The 16,741-nt window shown below is 30.7% G+C and overlaps 1 protein-coding gene across 2 annotated transcripts; it reads left to right on the top strand.

Moving 5' to 3' along the window:
• Window positions 1-13: 13 nt before the first annotated feature.
• On the top strand, window positions 14-16,702 carry LOC134711774 (uncharacterized). Of its 2 annotated transcripts, none has more exons than XM_063572640.1 (13): window positions 14-265; window positions 2,133-2,256; window positions 3,030-3,255; window positions 3,954-4,254; window positions 4,871-4,971; window positions 6,109-6,207; window positions 9,264-9,412; window positions 10,274-10,390; window positions 10,796-10,957; window positions 12,004-12,165; window positions 13,204-13,364; window positions 14,780-14,916; window positions 15,268-16,702. In XM_063572640.1, the coding sequence occupies exons 2-13, from the start codon at window positions 2,224-2,226 to the stop codon at window positions 16,014-16,016; spliced, it is 2,397 nt and encodes a 798-aa protein (XP_063428710.1). In that variant the 5' UTR covers window positions 14-265; window positions 2,133-2,223; the 3' UTR covers window positions 16,017-16,702. The 2 variants fall into 2 exon arrangements, with proteins under 2 accessions (XP_063428710.1, XP_063428711.1); XM_063572641.1 differs by having other exon boundaries at window positions 26-168.
• Window positions 16,703-16,741: the final 39 nt, after the last annotated feature.

Raw genomic sequence — 16,741 nt, 5'->3', positions numbered from 1 at the left:
AAATCGGAAGTCAGAAACCGGAAGTTTTGATTTTTTCACATACCAATGGACGTCAAAAGCTAGTATTCGTCCACAATTCTCTTTTGAAATGTGACCGACACCCCTAGAAATTATCCTTTTCCAGTCACTTTAAGTTGACGTCTCAATTGACCTGTTTGTCTTTGAAAAGTATGCTTTATTTGACTGTGTACTCCGTTTTAAAGTGAACTCTATAATTTGTTCGTATGATCACCATGGAAATTGTGTCAACTATCTGCAATTTCTGGTAATTAATTAAGTTTTATACAATTATGTAATAAGGAAGAAGCTAATTTCTGTAAATTGTCTAAGAATTGTTTTATATCTAACATGATTGACAACAAGGAAGGAGTTGATTGTTGATGTGGTCTGTTGCCAGTGTTGGACTGTCGAATGTATGTCCATTGTCCCTGATTCCCTTTGCCTGAATACACTGTATTGCTATTCCAGCTTGGACTTTTGACAACATAAATGCACATTAATCACTTTTCCATTGTGGTGTCAGATATTTTCTATAATGACGTCAAGTTTTAGGGAACTTTTGTGATGTCCTATAGTGGTGGACAATTAGCGATAAGGTGTATTGATAATTTAGTGAAGGAATTTAAAAAAAGATGAAAGTATAAGCAAATTTTTTCATCACTTAAATTTAAAAAGTAAAAAATAAAATTGTATGACATTTGACCAGTCAAAATATAATCACAATGGCATACCCTGTGTCTGCATGTCTTGGGATAACTCGCATTACAAGATCTTCTTCTTCTTTAGGTTTCTAGCGATCCTTCAATTATTGAAGATTATTGGCCGGGCGTCGACTATAAAATTTATAATTTACATTTTAGCAGGAAAAAATCAAAAATAACAATATCAAGAAAAAACAAAAGATCATGTCATATAAATCATGTACAACAAATAGAATTATTCTTGTTATTTTGTTAATCATCAAATTGATTGAAGTTGATGAGTTCATGCAAAAACTTAATAATAGACAATAGACAAAATTTATTAGCACAAACACATTGACAATATACATTAAATGGTTATGGCATACAAAATTAAGACACTAAACTGACAATAGTTCAATTGATGATTATACATGTAATGATATTAGAGTGACAGTGGTATTCTCAGGGAAGAAAAAAAAGACTTTAAATATCGACAGTCATGACAGTTAACACATTATTAATGTTCATAAACAAACAAAAATTAGGTTGCATTTTAAAAGAAACACAAGTTATACAGATGTTCTCAAACTATATTTCAATAATTTCATAGAAAAGAACTTTCCTGTATTCAAAATGAGCTAATTTCCTCAGGCATTCAAGAAATCACCAACATGAATCAGTTGAGTTGATCCTGGGTTATTTTGTATAGTTTGGTATTTACTGTTCGACATATTGCATTTTGCTTGTAACAGGCTATTATTTGAACTTGGAATTATTTTTAATTATGGAATTTGCATAATTTCTTGTGCTTAAAATGTTTAATAAATTCCATGTTTATTTGGTATTATAATTTTTTGAGCGGTTAATAACACTCTCCATACAATATATTTTGGTTAGATAGTGTGTGCGCGGCACAGTACCTTCTATTGAATATATACTATTTTCTTTGTATTAAATAGAAAGTGTTGTGCACAGCACAGAATATTTCAGTACAGAATAAACATGGAATCTATTAAAAATTTCAATAACAAGAAATCAAGCAAATTCCATAATTAAAAATAATTCCAAGTTCAAATAACAGCCTGTTATGTTTAGACATGTTTAAAGATTAAATTGAAATAAAATAAAATGTGTTCTAATATTAATTATTAATTTTAGGAAATCATATGTAATATTGAAAAAAGTTGATCATTTATAATTACATTTTCTGTATTTTACTGATAAATCTTCTGATGTTTTGTGAAATGATAAGAGCTGTTTATATTTAGAATGTTGAGAGATATTTTTCACAATTGTACATGACAAGTCAAAGAGTTTTCCCACCATGCTGAACCAATTGGTGTTTTTTTTATACTTATATGTTTGTAATTAACATAATTAACTCATTCACATATATATTATTACAAATGTATATCCAGTATATATTAAATACATTTATTATAATTTTAGGTTCAGTGACTGAATTATGTTATATTCAATTACAATAGTGTCAGATTAAATCAGAGAAGGTTTATGGAAGAATTATTATAAAAATCAAAAGATGAATGGTCATAGTGATAATCCAGGTTTAGAAGTAAGTTTAAATTGTAACTCCACTTTTTTATTCCATATTTAGAAAGCCTTTTAAGTTAGATTCATGGTATACCGCCATCTTGGATTGTACAATCACAGTACAAAATCGGTCTAGTTATTTTCCTAAATCAGCAAATTTGGGAACAGATTTGCAATTTAATGATTAGACTGTTTATATAATTACTTGTGGCAAGAAAACAAGTTAGGTGACACCATGTTTTCTTTTTATTTTCTTGAAACATACTATGAAACCTATCTTCTCACAATTTATTTCAAAATTCTATCTGACAGAATTTTTTTTATGCACTCTAATGTGTTTTTTCATGAACAAACTAACCAAATTTAGGCATTTTTCAACGACTCATAGCTTGAAAAATAGCACTGTGACCCATACTTTTTATTATATTTTTGAAAAAAGCATAGAAAAATCTTCATTTTGGCAAATTATAAGAAAATTCTGTCTCGAAAAACATTTACTTATGATCTACAAATGTACCTTAAATGGGGACGAAAAGCACAAAAACCAAGCATGTAACTTTGTTGTGTCATCATTCTTTTCTTCAATTAGGTCCCAATATATACTAACATGAAAAACAACAGTTATAGATAGATATACTTATATGTTCTTTTCCAAAGAACCAGATAACGAACAATAGCTACAATGTATAAGATAGAAGATGTTGTATGCGTGCCAATGAGACAACTCTCCATCCAAGCACACATACAGATTTGAAAATGAAATGTTTGCCCTGATTTTAAACTTTTCTTTTCCAGGACATGGATCTTCATTTAAATCTAGAATCACTAGATACAAACAAATCACATTCACATAATTTTGAAATGTCTGATGAATCATCAGAATGGGAAGACGACCCTATTATGATGAACCAGGAATTTAAAAAGGAAAAATTACCTGATGAACTGTCAATAAACTTACAAGGTTTAAGCGGTGCTGAGGGAAGTGACAATGACAAGCAGCATGGAGGACTTCTACCTTATGGTAATGTAATATTATTGCTATTTTGGGTATTTTGCCTTTGATTTTTTTTGTTATTAAGTTTTCATATATTGCTACTCTTTTTGGATAAAATAAATCATAGTTAGAAACATAATGCGCCTGTGCCATTGTCATTGTAAAAATCAACAAGGTCATAGGCCAAATAGCGATAAACAGATAATCAATGATCTTTCTACTCAAAGATGTCCCCCATCGATACAATTGTAGCTGAGAAACACTTACTAAAAGCCTTGGTATCTTTAGTGAGAAGTAGTTCAAGGTTTAACCTGTTATATCAGAAGTGAAGTTTATGTATTGATTTCAGTAAAGTAGGATGATGTTCTCTGTCAAAATAATATACATTTCAACACATTAATTTTCTTTACATATTTTTAATTTGACCACATATTATTATTGGGATAAATATTGTTCTTTGAAGGTGGTCTCATTGGTGGGTTGTGATTCCAGATCCTGCTTACTGTTTTGTCAGATTCCCGTATCCCGCTTACACTATGAATGTAAGCAATTCCCAATTTTGTAATTTCCAGTGTTCTGCTATACTTCATTTCCTGTTTTCACGTCGCAATAATTTGACTTCGCATGTCACGCTTACAAAAAATTGACAATCCAGCGTCAGGCTTAGACCCCAATGAGACCCACTTTGAAAAATGATGATGATGATTATATTTGATGAATTGCAGAAGATGGTATTGATGTGGACAGTGATGAAGAAAAAGAAATAATGAAAGAAATAAAGGATGAGATTCAAAAACAGATCCGAGGGGAAATGAAATCTGAATTGGAATTGTACCAAGCCAAGGTGGCAGCCTTAGAAGCGGGTAGTTCTAGGGCAGAAGAGTCAGACAGGGATACAGGTCAAGAAGACATGGATCCTAAAATGAAAGAAGCCATTTTGAAAATGAGAAAGTTGGACAGAATTCTGTCCAAAAAGATAAAACGAGAGAGAGAAGTAAAAAAGGATAGAATGATATTGGAAAGGAGGTAAATAAGAATAAGGCTTGGTATGCACATAATACAAAGAAAATTAGACTACCCATTAAACCAAAACTCAATATAAAGCAAAAAAAATCATATGATACCAAGAACAGCTCTCTTAAACCATATAAATCAAAGATTTTGAGAAGACAAAAAAACATCATGGCTAAATAAAAGTCAGGGATTTAATTTTAAGAGCATTAAACTTTCAAGCAACATTTAGCTCCAGTCGATTTAAAATACCAGTCATTGTATCTCACTATCTGGTGAAAAATTTTGGTTGCTTACACACTCATCATACATGTTTGTCTTACATGTATAAACATAGAATGAATTGATATTTTTCTTTGTCCTACCAACTTCCTATATATAGTAAAATATAATCTGTAAGATCCTTATCATTTAAAAACAAGAAACCGTTTCAGAAAATATCTGTGATAGACTGCATCCTTAGTTAACAAGAAAAATAGATAAAATTAGGATCTCCTAGTTGAATGAATATATCGGTGTACAGTACTTGCAATGGCTTCTTGGTGCCAAGTCACCAAATACTGGCATGGTTATATAGGGACTACCACTTCAGTTAAGATAGTTGAGAAAATGTTTTTATATTTCTTTTTAGGATAAAGTCTGAATTAGAAGGTATCAACCAACAGAATCATGATGTCAAGTTAAACACAGAGAAATTTCTGGCTCTAACACTGCCACCTAGTCACAATGAAGGTATTACATGTTCCTATTACATGATAAGTGAATAGTAGCAGTAAATGTATTCTTGGTACAAACTAAAATTTATCTACTACATTTATTGAACTAAAAATCGATCCTTTATAATTTCACCAAAAAAAATAATTTAGACAAATGCATCCAAATTTACAAGTTATAAAGTTTTTATGTTGAATATAAATTTAAGGGAAAAGGAAGGGGGGGTTGAAATATGACTTCTTATTCTTAATGTTTAAAGAAATCAATACATGTGTGAGGTAAGTATTAGAGAAAGTATATAAAATATTTTGTACTTGGCTTTATTCAAAGACTTTCCATTACTGTGGTATTTTGGTTTCAGGTTATATTGCAGGTTAGTTAAATCACCATGTCCTGCATGTCTGGTAACAAACTGTTGTAAATATTTGCATGTTTTGTTACAACACCTAATATCATTGGAAAAAAGGAAATAACACACAAAATTCTTTTAAAATGCATGATTTTTTTTATGAGGACTTTGAAATACACAGTATGAATCTTTCTTTTCTCTTCCAAAATTTTAATTTTAAATTTTGTTTAAACAGCATTTATAATATTCATTCATAAAGTGAAAACTTTAAATTTCATGTAAATTCCCCAGTGGCAGATCCTTTTTTTGGAAGATCAATGCATTTGAATGGGGACATGAGATTTTTAGTATATATGGGTTCATTGCAAGGTCTACATGTCTGGCTGATAGGGTTCAAATAACCAGACCTCATTTCATGGATCAGCAATCATGGTTAAAGTTAATGATTAAGTCTGTTTCTCAGATACTGTAAGCAGTAGGTCAACTATATTTGGTGTATGGAATGATGTTAATAGTGTGTATATCAGTCTTATTTGTTTTCAAGGGGGGTTCATCCGATCCCCCTGAACCCCCTGGCTACGGGTATGCTTACTGAAAATCTATTAAGTAAGTATTAATTAAAAGATAGATCTTGACTTGAGGGAAAAGTCAGCCTCCCATGTGACATTAACATATAACGATGTATATATAATGTAAAAAGATTTATTTAAAATGAATTATACAACAGTAAAAACAAGATTCAAGCTTAAGGAAATTTGAAAATGTAACCACTGAATTATACTTATAAGTTATATTACACATTTTAGGCATTAAGTTAGCAGATCTTCCAGATGAGCCAGTATTTGCCACACAACTAAATGAACAGGATTATCCAAACCTAAAAAGTGGAGGTGCTAAGTCTAAAGGTATGTATTGATAACTCTTAACATCTTAACATAAATAAATTCTCTGTGATACATCTATTGATCTCATGTTTTCTCCTTCCTCATTGTTATATTGTACCTTAAATCAATTATGAAGAGTGACCAGGGTGATAAAATCTTGAATGATAACATACACCTGTTAAATACCAGTATGTATGAAGCTGTTTGTCGCCCAGTTCTCGTGTACTGGATGTGCATTGAAGCTAAGGATACTCAACTGATATTCCTGATATTCTATTATTTGAACTTAAAACTATGGTCATACCCGTATCTAGGGGGTTTGGATGCCCTCCCCTTGAAAACAAATAAATATGTTCTGTTCAAATTGTGACTGTTAAAGTCGAGTTTTTCAGGCCAAATACACCCCCCCCCCCCTTTTGGAAATTCCTGGCTATGGGCCTGTCAGTGATCTAGACATTAATATAAAACTGGGAGGGCTTATATATTTAGTTATGAATAAAGGTTGTCTATGTAAATTTCTAAAGACAACTACAACCTTACAATAGTAATGTGACATTAAGCATTTAAACAATGAATTTATGATATTGAACATGTCAAGTTAAAGGGAAAATTCACGATTTTTTTTTGTTCTGTGGCTATACTCATAGATGGCTTGTTGAAAGGTAAATTGTTATTTGCGCTTCGGTATTTAACCACGACTCTAGGGCACACCTTGCCAGGTGTGACTGTCTATTCGGAGCAGTGGATTATAAAACAAGGGAGCATTCAATATACACATCTATAATACTAATTCCAGTTTGTGACAAATAAAAATAGATCGCCGTGGAATTATTAAATTATATTTGCTGTATCATTTATTTCAATTCAAATAAATTAATTTACTAAGTAATAAACAATTTTCGGTTAAAGATGGGAAACTTAATTCATGTGTCAGAATGAAATGATATACACCTCTTGTCCTTGATTTAAATCTCATAAAAAAGGGAGACTTAGAAATTAGAAATAGCTTTACTATAGCATTTTTATTTGTCTTTATTAGGCGAAAAAATTACGAGAACACTTACATTTAGACTTTTGAAAGCCATGTATTAATTAATATCTGAAACTATCTGAAGATAACTCTACTGAAGCGGAATATAATATGTATGAATAAAGAAAAAATACTTTTGTACTTCATAGGTTTAAAAAGTTGACAGGAAATTTAAGGATCTTCATGGAATGGAATCGAAAAATTACGAATAGATATTCTTTTCAAGTGTGAAAAACGTCAACCAAATTTATTCATAATCGGGAACGTCCTTATTAAAATCTGATACTACTATAAAAGTCGTCGTCTCCCAACGTATATATATACTTAAATAACTATTTGACCAATGTTTAAAATTAAACGACAATGAATTTAATGGTATCTTTCCCTATTTTTGAATGTTATTATAAGTCTGTACAACTTGCAAGAATACCCCTAAAGCGGACAAATATCCGACAAGCAGTTTATTCTTTAAATTGCTGTCATTGAATATCAAGAAAGAAAATAAATCCCGAAATTGATACTCAATAGTTCTCCTAGAAAATATTCACATCCCTTGGGGATTATTAGTGTACGTCCAGTTGCATATATTTCACATGAATGTCGGAACTATTGTGATGATGACGAATTTCGTCCTTTATTTGAGAACAATCTAATTGATATATAAATCTGTGAGTTTACTATGTTCTTAACTTGGATGAACCAAAGCAAGTTATAAATTGACCTGTATCTAAATCAAATTGTTTCTTTTTTTCTTCTTCTACTTTTGGTATACAATAGTCTATCGAATTTGTTGATTACATCAGAGATTACATACTGTTGGCATACGTGGACAAGTCTATTTACAAAACTTTTACCACAATTTACACAAAATGTATGGTTCTTTCTTATGTTCAATGTATACATGTATACATATTTTAAATTGCCCTATAGTTCCGTAACTTTCTATCTAGGCTTATGTATACACGAATCGTCGACAAGTGCGCACATTTTTTTAAATCAATTATTCTGGTATGTTCCAATCTGCCCTAAACTATTGACAACGAGTATATATTACATTTTCCCAAATTATCCCTTGGAAAAATATGTAAATAGATTTGTATTTCTTCAAATTTCTTTTTTTTTTGTATTATTTTTTTTTTATAAATAATATTCTTAACACCAGAAATGTTATTTATAAACAAGCGAATGAGTTAAGTAATGACTAGTATATTATATCACTTTCGGACACGCAAGACAAAAATGTATATTATACACCTGATAGTTATAATTAAGTTACGGTCGTGTACACTGATCAATACCTACAGAAATGAAACGATGCATGAACTTGCAAGCCCGCCGGACAGAAAATCGATTGAATACCTGGACGTGTCACCTTACACCCCTTCCAATACATTTGGGAGTAATACCTTTAGCCAGGCTGGTGAACAGATGAGGGAAGATCGGAATTTATTTAAATAAAGTTTATTACTTTAAAGAATTATGAACGAATTAGATTTTCGAAAACAATTTCCACGGAACACTTATTTATGATTTGAACTTTGACTTTTTAACTAATTACAATATTATCAGTTTGAAAATAACAGACTATATGGTTATTTAAAAAAATAAGACCATTTTCCGTATCAAGTTAGTCAGTCAGATAAAACCACTGTACGATTGACAAGATATCGACACGCAATTACGACTACATCGTTTACTGTAGTTTTGTTCCTTTGTGGTTTATAGACATATCGGGATTTATTGGAGAAGGTGACAAAATGGCGGAACGCAGAGAACTGATACTCAAAATTTAAAATCGATGGTGATCTCTTATTTAGCGGAATAAAACTTTAATATCTATAAATTTGAGCATTTTTATACAGAATGGACATAATATCAATTTTTGATTTTTTTGCGAAGTTTCCCTTTAATAATTGATTTTGTCATTAACTCATTATATTTTTTCTTTGACTGCCATAAATTAAAAGTTCAAGTAGGAAACATCTTTTAAATCTCTCTATTATAAGAATGAAAACCTTGTTTTATAACTCCATTTTTAATTTGATAGGAAATTCAAGTAGAAGTGAGACTTCTCAGTCAGCTAAGAGTACAGACAGAGATACAATGTCAGCAAGTGATACTACATCCATGAATGGCAGCACGAAAGGATCAAAGAAACATAAAAAGAAGAAAGATTTTATTAAAAGGAACAAAGAGGTATTATTTTCAGTATTTTTAGCTGAAATTTAATGTAAATGCTTAGCTATTTGTATGATTTTAAATAAATAATTTATTAGAATAGAATTTTCTGGTTTTGATACATAGAATTGAGAATGGAAATAGGGATGTGTCAAAGAGACAACACCCGAAAACAAAGAGGAGAAAAACAGCCTAAGGCCTCCATTGGGTCTTGACAGGAAATTCAATTCAATTTTTTTATAGATTAAAATAAAGAAAAAACATGGGAATGTGAGGTTTTGCCTTTTCAATATTTTCTTTGTTTGAGTTGTGTCACAATACTTTCACTTGAATGTCATTCAACATAAAAGAAAAAAAAAATAGAAAAAAATACATTGTACCCCTATTTGGATCAAACAATTATTACAATAAATAATGGCATGAGGATAATTTCTAATGAACAGTTCTTATTTTAATAACTTGCACCAATATATAGCTAGTCATCTACAAAGAATCAAAAAAAAAAAAATTACCATATACACAAACAATGTAATATTCATTTTCAAAACCTTAGCAGTAAACAAGTTTTATGAATTAAGAGGGGGGCAATTAACAGGTTAACAACACCTCGATTTTGGCAAAAAACAGTTAACAAAAAATGCAAAAGGCTGATAACAGTTAACAAAGTGGGTTAAAACAGTTTACAGCTTTAATTGATCTAAGATAACAGTTAACAACACCTTGCAAAGGGCCATAACAGGTAACACAAAAAGATATTGCACCCCCCCCCCCCCCCCCCCCCCCCCAAAAAAAAATAATTAATGTTTCAAACATTCTGAATTTAAACTGCATATATTTTTTTTCAATATAATCTAGACCTAATCATAATTATACTTGTAGCTTGCCGCTGATGCAGAAAACCCAATACCAATGACCCAAGAAGAGAAAGATCGTGTTGATTCTCTTTTAGCTGACCTTGACCAACTACCAGAGATAACAGAGGATGAAGATGTTGATGTACGTTATAAACATGCTTATATTGCTTGGAAATCGTGAGATTTGAACACTTATTTTACATTATTTCAAAATAGTTTTATATGTTAAAATTGCATAATTGTTGGAAGTTTGAATTGTGTGCAATCTTTATTGTTAATAAAGATTTTTTAATTTGGTTTTGTCTTTCTTTTTGTACTATTACTTTTGAGTTTTATAGATGATGTATATAAGTTCTTGCAATGGAACCTTGCATGGCTTAAGCCTCTTAAATAATAAAACAGATACATGAACTTCAATCAAGTAAAATTTTGATTAGAAAAAAAAAGGAAAGAAAAAGAATTAAAAAGGAAATAAAATAGAAAAAGACTTAAGAAATAGAAAAACTGTAGATATACGAGATCCATAGTATGTCTGCTTCATTCACAGGAGTTTAGAATTCCCAGATTTGAGTTAGCAGTCCATTCTGGTGAAGGATTTGTTCCAGATGACGATGATCAGAAATCTTTACGTAATATTGAAAGTAGGCTTAAGGAAATAATGCCACCAGAAGATTTTGAATCAGTCATGCATACACCTTCTACACCTCAGGTTGGTTTCTCTAACAGTTTATCACTTCTTAGTTGGAAATGTACATACACTTTATATATGAATACACCACTACATAGTTTTGTTTAGAGCAATTTATTTTGCAAGGAACCGTTGCATGCTACTTAATTTAATGTAAAATGCACGACTGCAACAAAAAATGGATGAAAAATGAATGAGACAGCAACCAAACAATAATTAGCTCCCAAAATCAACATTTAAAACTCAATAAACAGACATCCATTTCCTAAATCTACTTCTGTATGTTTTAACAAAGGCGGCATTCAAGTTTACATGGAAACTTTACTTCAATGAACACTTAAATTTGTTGTTCACCTATATTGTCTTCCGGTAATTGCATGAAAAATTGTATGAATGATAGTGAATCCACACTGTCACAGTATAGGATCTATGAACAAATTGGTGTCATACAAAAAAAAAACTCAACTCCTTTTATTAACATTGATAAGTCATTAAATAACATAAAAACTTAAGGATGTACACTTATACACTGCTGTGAAATGTTAAGATATTTACAATTCTGCTGATAGTTCCCTTTAGAATTTCAAATGAATCTGAATTTTAATTGTTAAATCACTCAAAAAAATAATTGCTAGCTACACAAAGACACTAGATTTTTTTATAGTGGAATTGGTAAAAACAGACATGGTTACAGATGTTGTTGTTACTGGCTTAAGCACAATGTTTTTTCTTAACTGGCATCTCATATGCATTTCTGTTATAATTGCATACACAGCATACACACTTTAGATAAAAGTTGTTTTTAAAATTTGTAGATCTGAAACTTTCAAGAGAGAATGTATTTTCAGGTAGACAGAATTGTTTTAAAGAAATACAAAATTAGTGCTTAAAAAACCATAATATAGATAACATGACTGTAAATTAGGTTCACAAGTTTTTAACAATTGCAGCTAAAACCACAAAAAAAACCATCAATATTCTTTTTTCACAAATCAATAAGCATGCAATTATTGAATGATCTGTTGTGTACTTTTTTCCGTATTTGACTTTCCAATTTTATTGCACAGTCGTATAAGTTATTCACACCAGTATCAATTAAATCTAACATGGACATAGAACATTTTGGAGAGAAAGCTTTATTAGAGTATAAAGATCAACGAGAACTGAGAGAGAGGCTATTTGATGTAGATGAACAATTATCTAATTTGAGTAATCGAGATGAAGATGAGGTAAGTGGGAAATAGCTGAACAAATTTATTTATCAGAATTCTTAGGTAATGTCGTTTATTCTTGATAAACTTAAGAAAAGTTATACAGGAGATGCATAATAGTATTTTTCAGCCTTCTCTACATCTATATCACCCTGCTCAGTCGCTTTATAATTCTAGTATCACAGTGAAATGAGAGCAGTTGTTATCAAGCGACGTCACAATATCTAAGAAGTTATCGCCGACATCATAATGTGTGAGGAGACGTTATCAAGCTTGCTTTCATCAAGGGTAACACTGTCTGAGGGATGGGAAAACAACCAGTTATAGAATGATAAACAGATAATTGGGCTTCGTAAAATATCTGCTGCTTGATACAATGTAAACCTTTTTAGCTTGTTCACTGTACTCACTTGACTAAAAGGTTCACATTGTTGCTTGTGGCTGATAATTAAAGATACCAATGTGTAGAAAACTGGATAATCTAATAACAGAAAACCAACCATTATGATTTTATTGATAACTTCCAGTTGGACATTTTCTACATACATATGTAACTAAAATTCAGCAATACAAATCTTTATGATATAGAGCAAACAGAAATATTGTTTATATATGTGATATACTACATATTGTTGTGCTTATTTTGGAGGATATATAATTGCATACAAATAATGTAGATTCAGATCAGTATAGTTTCCCAATTGAAACTGAGACAGAGACTTATTTATAATGAAGGTTTTAAAGGACACATATTTATTGGTAATAAAATTTGAATCATCTTCTAAATACAACACACACATTTGTCACTTTACACAGAAAAACTATATCTTGAGATAAAGCGATTGATAGTTTAGCTTATTTTTACCGATAACCGGTGCGAATTTCAGCTGACAGCAACTATAGTTACAAATAATCTCAATGATATTTGGAATAATAGGATAGGAAATTATTTCTTGTGAAACATGAAACAGAATAATTATTTAGTGCATATATATATATATATATATGAATTAGTATGAATTAAATTATTTAACTTTTACTCCTTTATATTTGCAGTTGTCAGAGATTTCAGGGGTTCTACCAAGGTCTCAACTAAATGACTTGTTAGATCAATGTGCTAGGTCAATATCTAGGACATCATATTCTGACATATCTTCTAGAGTATCAGAAGCTGATTCAGAATCCACATTGTGTAACTCTTCTGAATCTACACCCAGGTAAGCACTTCTACATCTCTCAGATTGGAGATAATTTGTTATAATCTGGTCTGTTTGTTCGTCTGTCCTTCTTTCGGTTAAAGTGTTTGGTTGAGGTAGTTTTTTATGAAGTTGAAGTCCAATCAACTTGAAACTTAGTACACATGTTCCCTATGATGCAAAATTAAAGTTTTATACCATTTTCAGGGTCCACTGAACATAGAATATAATAGTGTAGATGAGGCATCTGTTTACTGGACATATTCTTGTTTAGTACTAAAAATATTTCTGCAGACATTCATCAAGCTTTGGTTTTTCCTTAATTTGAAATCAGTTTGTGCAAAGCAGATCAATAATGAAGTTCTGAGTAACAGTTTTTGTGCTTTCATCATGATCATTTAAGTCATCTGAACAGCCTCCCTTAGTTTTCTAAAACTAATGTTATCAGACATGAAAGTCTGTTGCCAGATAGAATGTATTTAGAAGATCTTTTGAAAACTGTCTTTATCAATCCATTGTGCTAACATTGATTTTATTTCAAACGTTTGATACACAAGTTAACATTTTGCTATCCAGTTCTTACAATTATGGTCATATATTTTGTGGATTCTTATGAAGGTCATGCTTTACCTAGACTGTGTTAGCCATACTTAATTTAAGTCTATTGAAATTTGGTGTTGTATGGTAACTTATAGTGTCAGACAGATTTTTAGTCAATTATTTGTTAGTTGGAAGTAGCCTTTGAAATAGCTATCAGGAACTAGGAGTGTTCTTGGATTATAAAATTTGATTGGTATGTAAAAACATTATTGAATTCAAACCTTCAAACTTAAGATTAATGGGGTATTTTCCTAAAGAGAGGTATTGACCTGACCATTGAAATCTTCTATTATATAAACTGAATTTCCCCCAAAAGGCTTTCTAAAAAATTGGAATTTAATAACTTGTTGGCACATATCTACTCTTTGAAAACCATAGTATATCAGATTAAAGCCTTAAAGACATGTATATTATAAGAGTATCAGTTGGTCCTCATTTCTAAATCCAAGGTTGAGATTTTTAAAAGATGGCAGTCTAAGAGTCAGGTAATAGCTATTATGGGTACTTCATTATAATAATAATCATAATAAATTCTATATTTAAAGAGGGTATACTCAGTTAGTTACAATAAACTAATCTTCCCTGAGGCACTCACATACAAATTACAATACAATCAAAACAGATATTTACACATAGTTAACTAACAGTCATGTAGTTCAATGTATTGTTATTAACATAAGATATAATGCTGTTTAAGAAGTATACATGTAGTCAAAAAATCAAATGAAAATAAAAAATATACAAATACATTGTAGCAAAATGTGAATGTGCAATTAGAAAACTTAAAAGTTTTATATATCTTCTTTTTTTTTACATTGTTACTTGTTTTGTTATAGAACACCTAAGTCTTGCAGAGAAATGCTGATGGAAAATCCACCTAAACTATCAGAAGATGTTTTACATAAATTATTGACGGATGCACATACAGCCCTTCCTTCGAGACTGTCTACACTGAGAGAGGAGGATGAAAATGGTTTGTTTTAAAAAAATAAAACCCATTTCTCCAATTAATGTTAATTATTTCTTATTCCATGTAAAATTAGATTATGTCACTACCTTTTTGGGTTTGAAAATGGTTACCATGTCATGAGCCACAATTAGGCTTTGGAAGTAGTTATAAGCCTGCACATGTAATAGGTGGAAATTACACTTTCAAAATTTAACAGCTGAAAAAAGACCTGTACAAAATTTCTTAGGCAAAATATAAGTTTTCTTTAAAATGTTATTGACTGTTTTGAAAAAAAAATGAAATGTAGTAGTAGAATATCCAATTCTTTTTAATTATGTCATAACTTAATTGAATTGGAACTTTTATTTTATTCAGATGATGAAATTGAAAAAACTTTTGTTGAGGATGATTCTTCTCGGGTTGAACGATGGAGGAAGATAAGAGAGGATAATGAAATGTATAACGATGTTGAATTGAGCAACGAAATATCAGGTGTTTTGTCTGAACAGGCTGAAAGTGCTCGATCAGAAAGATGGAAAAAAATACAAGAACTTTTAATGAATATTGAAAATGAAGACAATGAAAATGAAGACAATGAAAATGACAATAGTCAAACAGAGCGTCCATATACAGAACGTCCTTCTAATGAACCTAGTCAACAAACCGATACAATACAAGAATACAGTTCCAGAACAGTAGAAGAAACTAATGGGTCAGAAACAGACATTTATCAAGAATGGGTTCCTAGTGAAAATTATCCAAAAGAAAATGTAGAACCTGTTTATTCAATGAATGAACCTTTCTTTCAAAGGAAAGCTCAAGTGCTAAAAAATGATAGTTTTAGTTTAGAAAGAAGTGATTCAGTAAATAGTGATTCTAAAACTCCATTTTTACCAGAAATTAATCGATCTGGTAGTCTTGTCTATCAGGATTACAGTAGAGTTTCAAGTGCTCAGAGTGGTAGAAGTTCTGCTTCTTCTGTGCGGACTAATATTTATAATTCTAAACACCAAGACTCTATAGAGATTATGTCCATAGACGGGGAATGTATAACACCCAGACCTCCTGATTCGGAGAGGCCATCAAGTAGTAAATCACGAACAGTTACACCTCTAAATAGGTGATAATCTATATCAGTATTTATATACATTCCATTTCTAATCTGTGATCAAGTTTTTACAGAATATATGATTTATAGAAGTGTCACTGCTACATGAAAAATATTATTTCTGTGCATAAAATGTACACAGTTTAAAGTGTTTTTGCTGCTTGCTTTCATTTTCATTTTAGCAACATAGCTTAATAAAATTGTGAAAATATTTACTTAAACAGGATAATACTTATAAAATTGTTCAGGGTTCTCTCTAAGCATTCTAAGACGAGTCCATCAGTCCTGAACTCATCAAAATTTGTCTGGACTCACCATTTTCAAAACTGGTGAGTCCACAGATGCATCCAGATTGAAATATATGTATAAACTGAGCACATTTAAACACAACTGTCGTCATTTTATAGCAAAAGTTTTAAAGTAATCTGAATTTAATGTCATTTCATTGCTCTGTTAGGCCATGAAGACTAAAATATTACATTATATTGCAATAAAATATCTTCTTCAGTTCTTCTTGCTGTTGGACTCAATATGGCAAAAAATGACGAGTCCCTGGACTTGCCTTCAAAAATCCTTAGCTCGAACCCTGTTATTACCTTGATTTGTTTGATAGCAAATTCAATTATAAAAAAAAAATACAAATTATAACTACAAATATGGAAATCATTATTTGAAATTTATGCATAATTTACCATGTTTACAGCATTATAACATAGCTAGCTTTTTCAAGTTGATCAATGT

This window comes from Mytilus trossulus, chromosome 3, assembly GCF_036588685.1.
Source record: "Mytilus trossulus isolate FHL-02 chromosome 3, PNRI_Mtr1.1.1.hap1, whole genome shotgun sequence".
Classification (NCBI taxonomy): Eukaryota; Metazoa; Mollusca; class Bivalvia; order Mytilida; family Mytilidae; genus Mytilus; species Mytilus trossulus.
Note: the sequence above shows the minus strand (reverse complement) of the source record. Positions and strands in the feature narration are given on the sequence as shown.

What these genes read in the sequence shown, in the direction of transcription:
- LOC134711774 (XM_063572640.1), top strand. Translation starts at nt 2,224, where the DNA reads ATGAATGGTCATAGTGATAATCCAGGTTTAGAA. An exon ending in GTGATAATCCAGGTTTAGAA is followed by an intron (nt 2,257 to 3,029) that starts GTAAGTTTAAAT and finishes TTTCTTTTCCAG; the next exon opens with GACATGGATCTTCATTTAAA. An exon ending in TTATTAAAAGGAACAAAGAG is followed by an intron (nt 9,413 to 10,273) that starts GTATTATTTTCA and finishes TTATACTTGTAG; the next exon opens with CTTGCCGCTGATGCAGAAAA.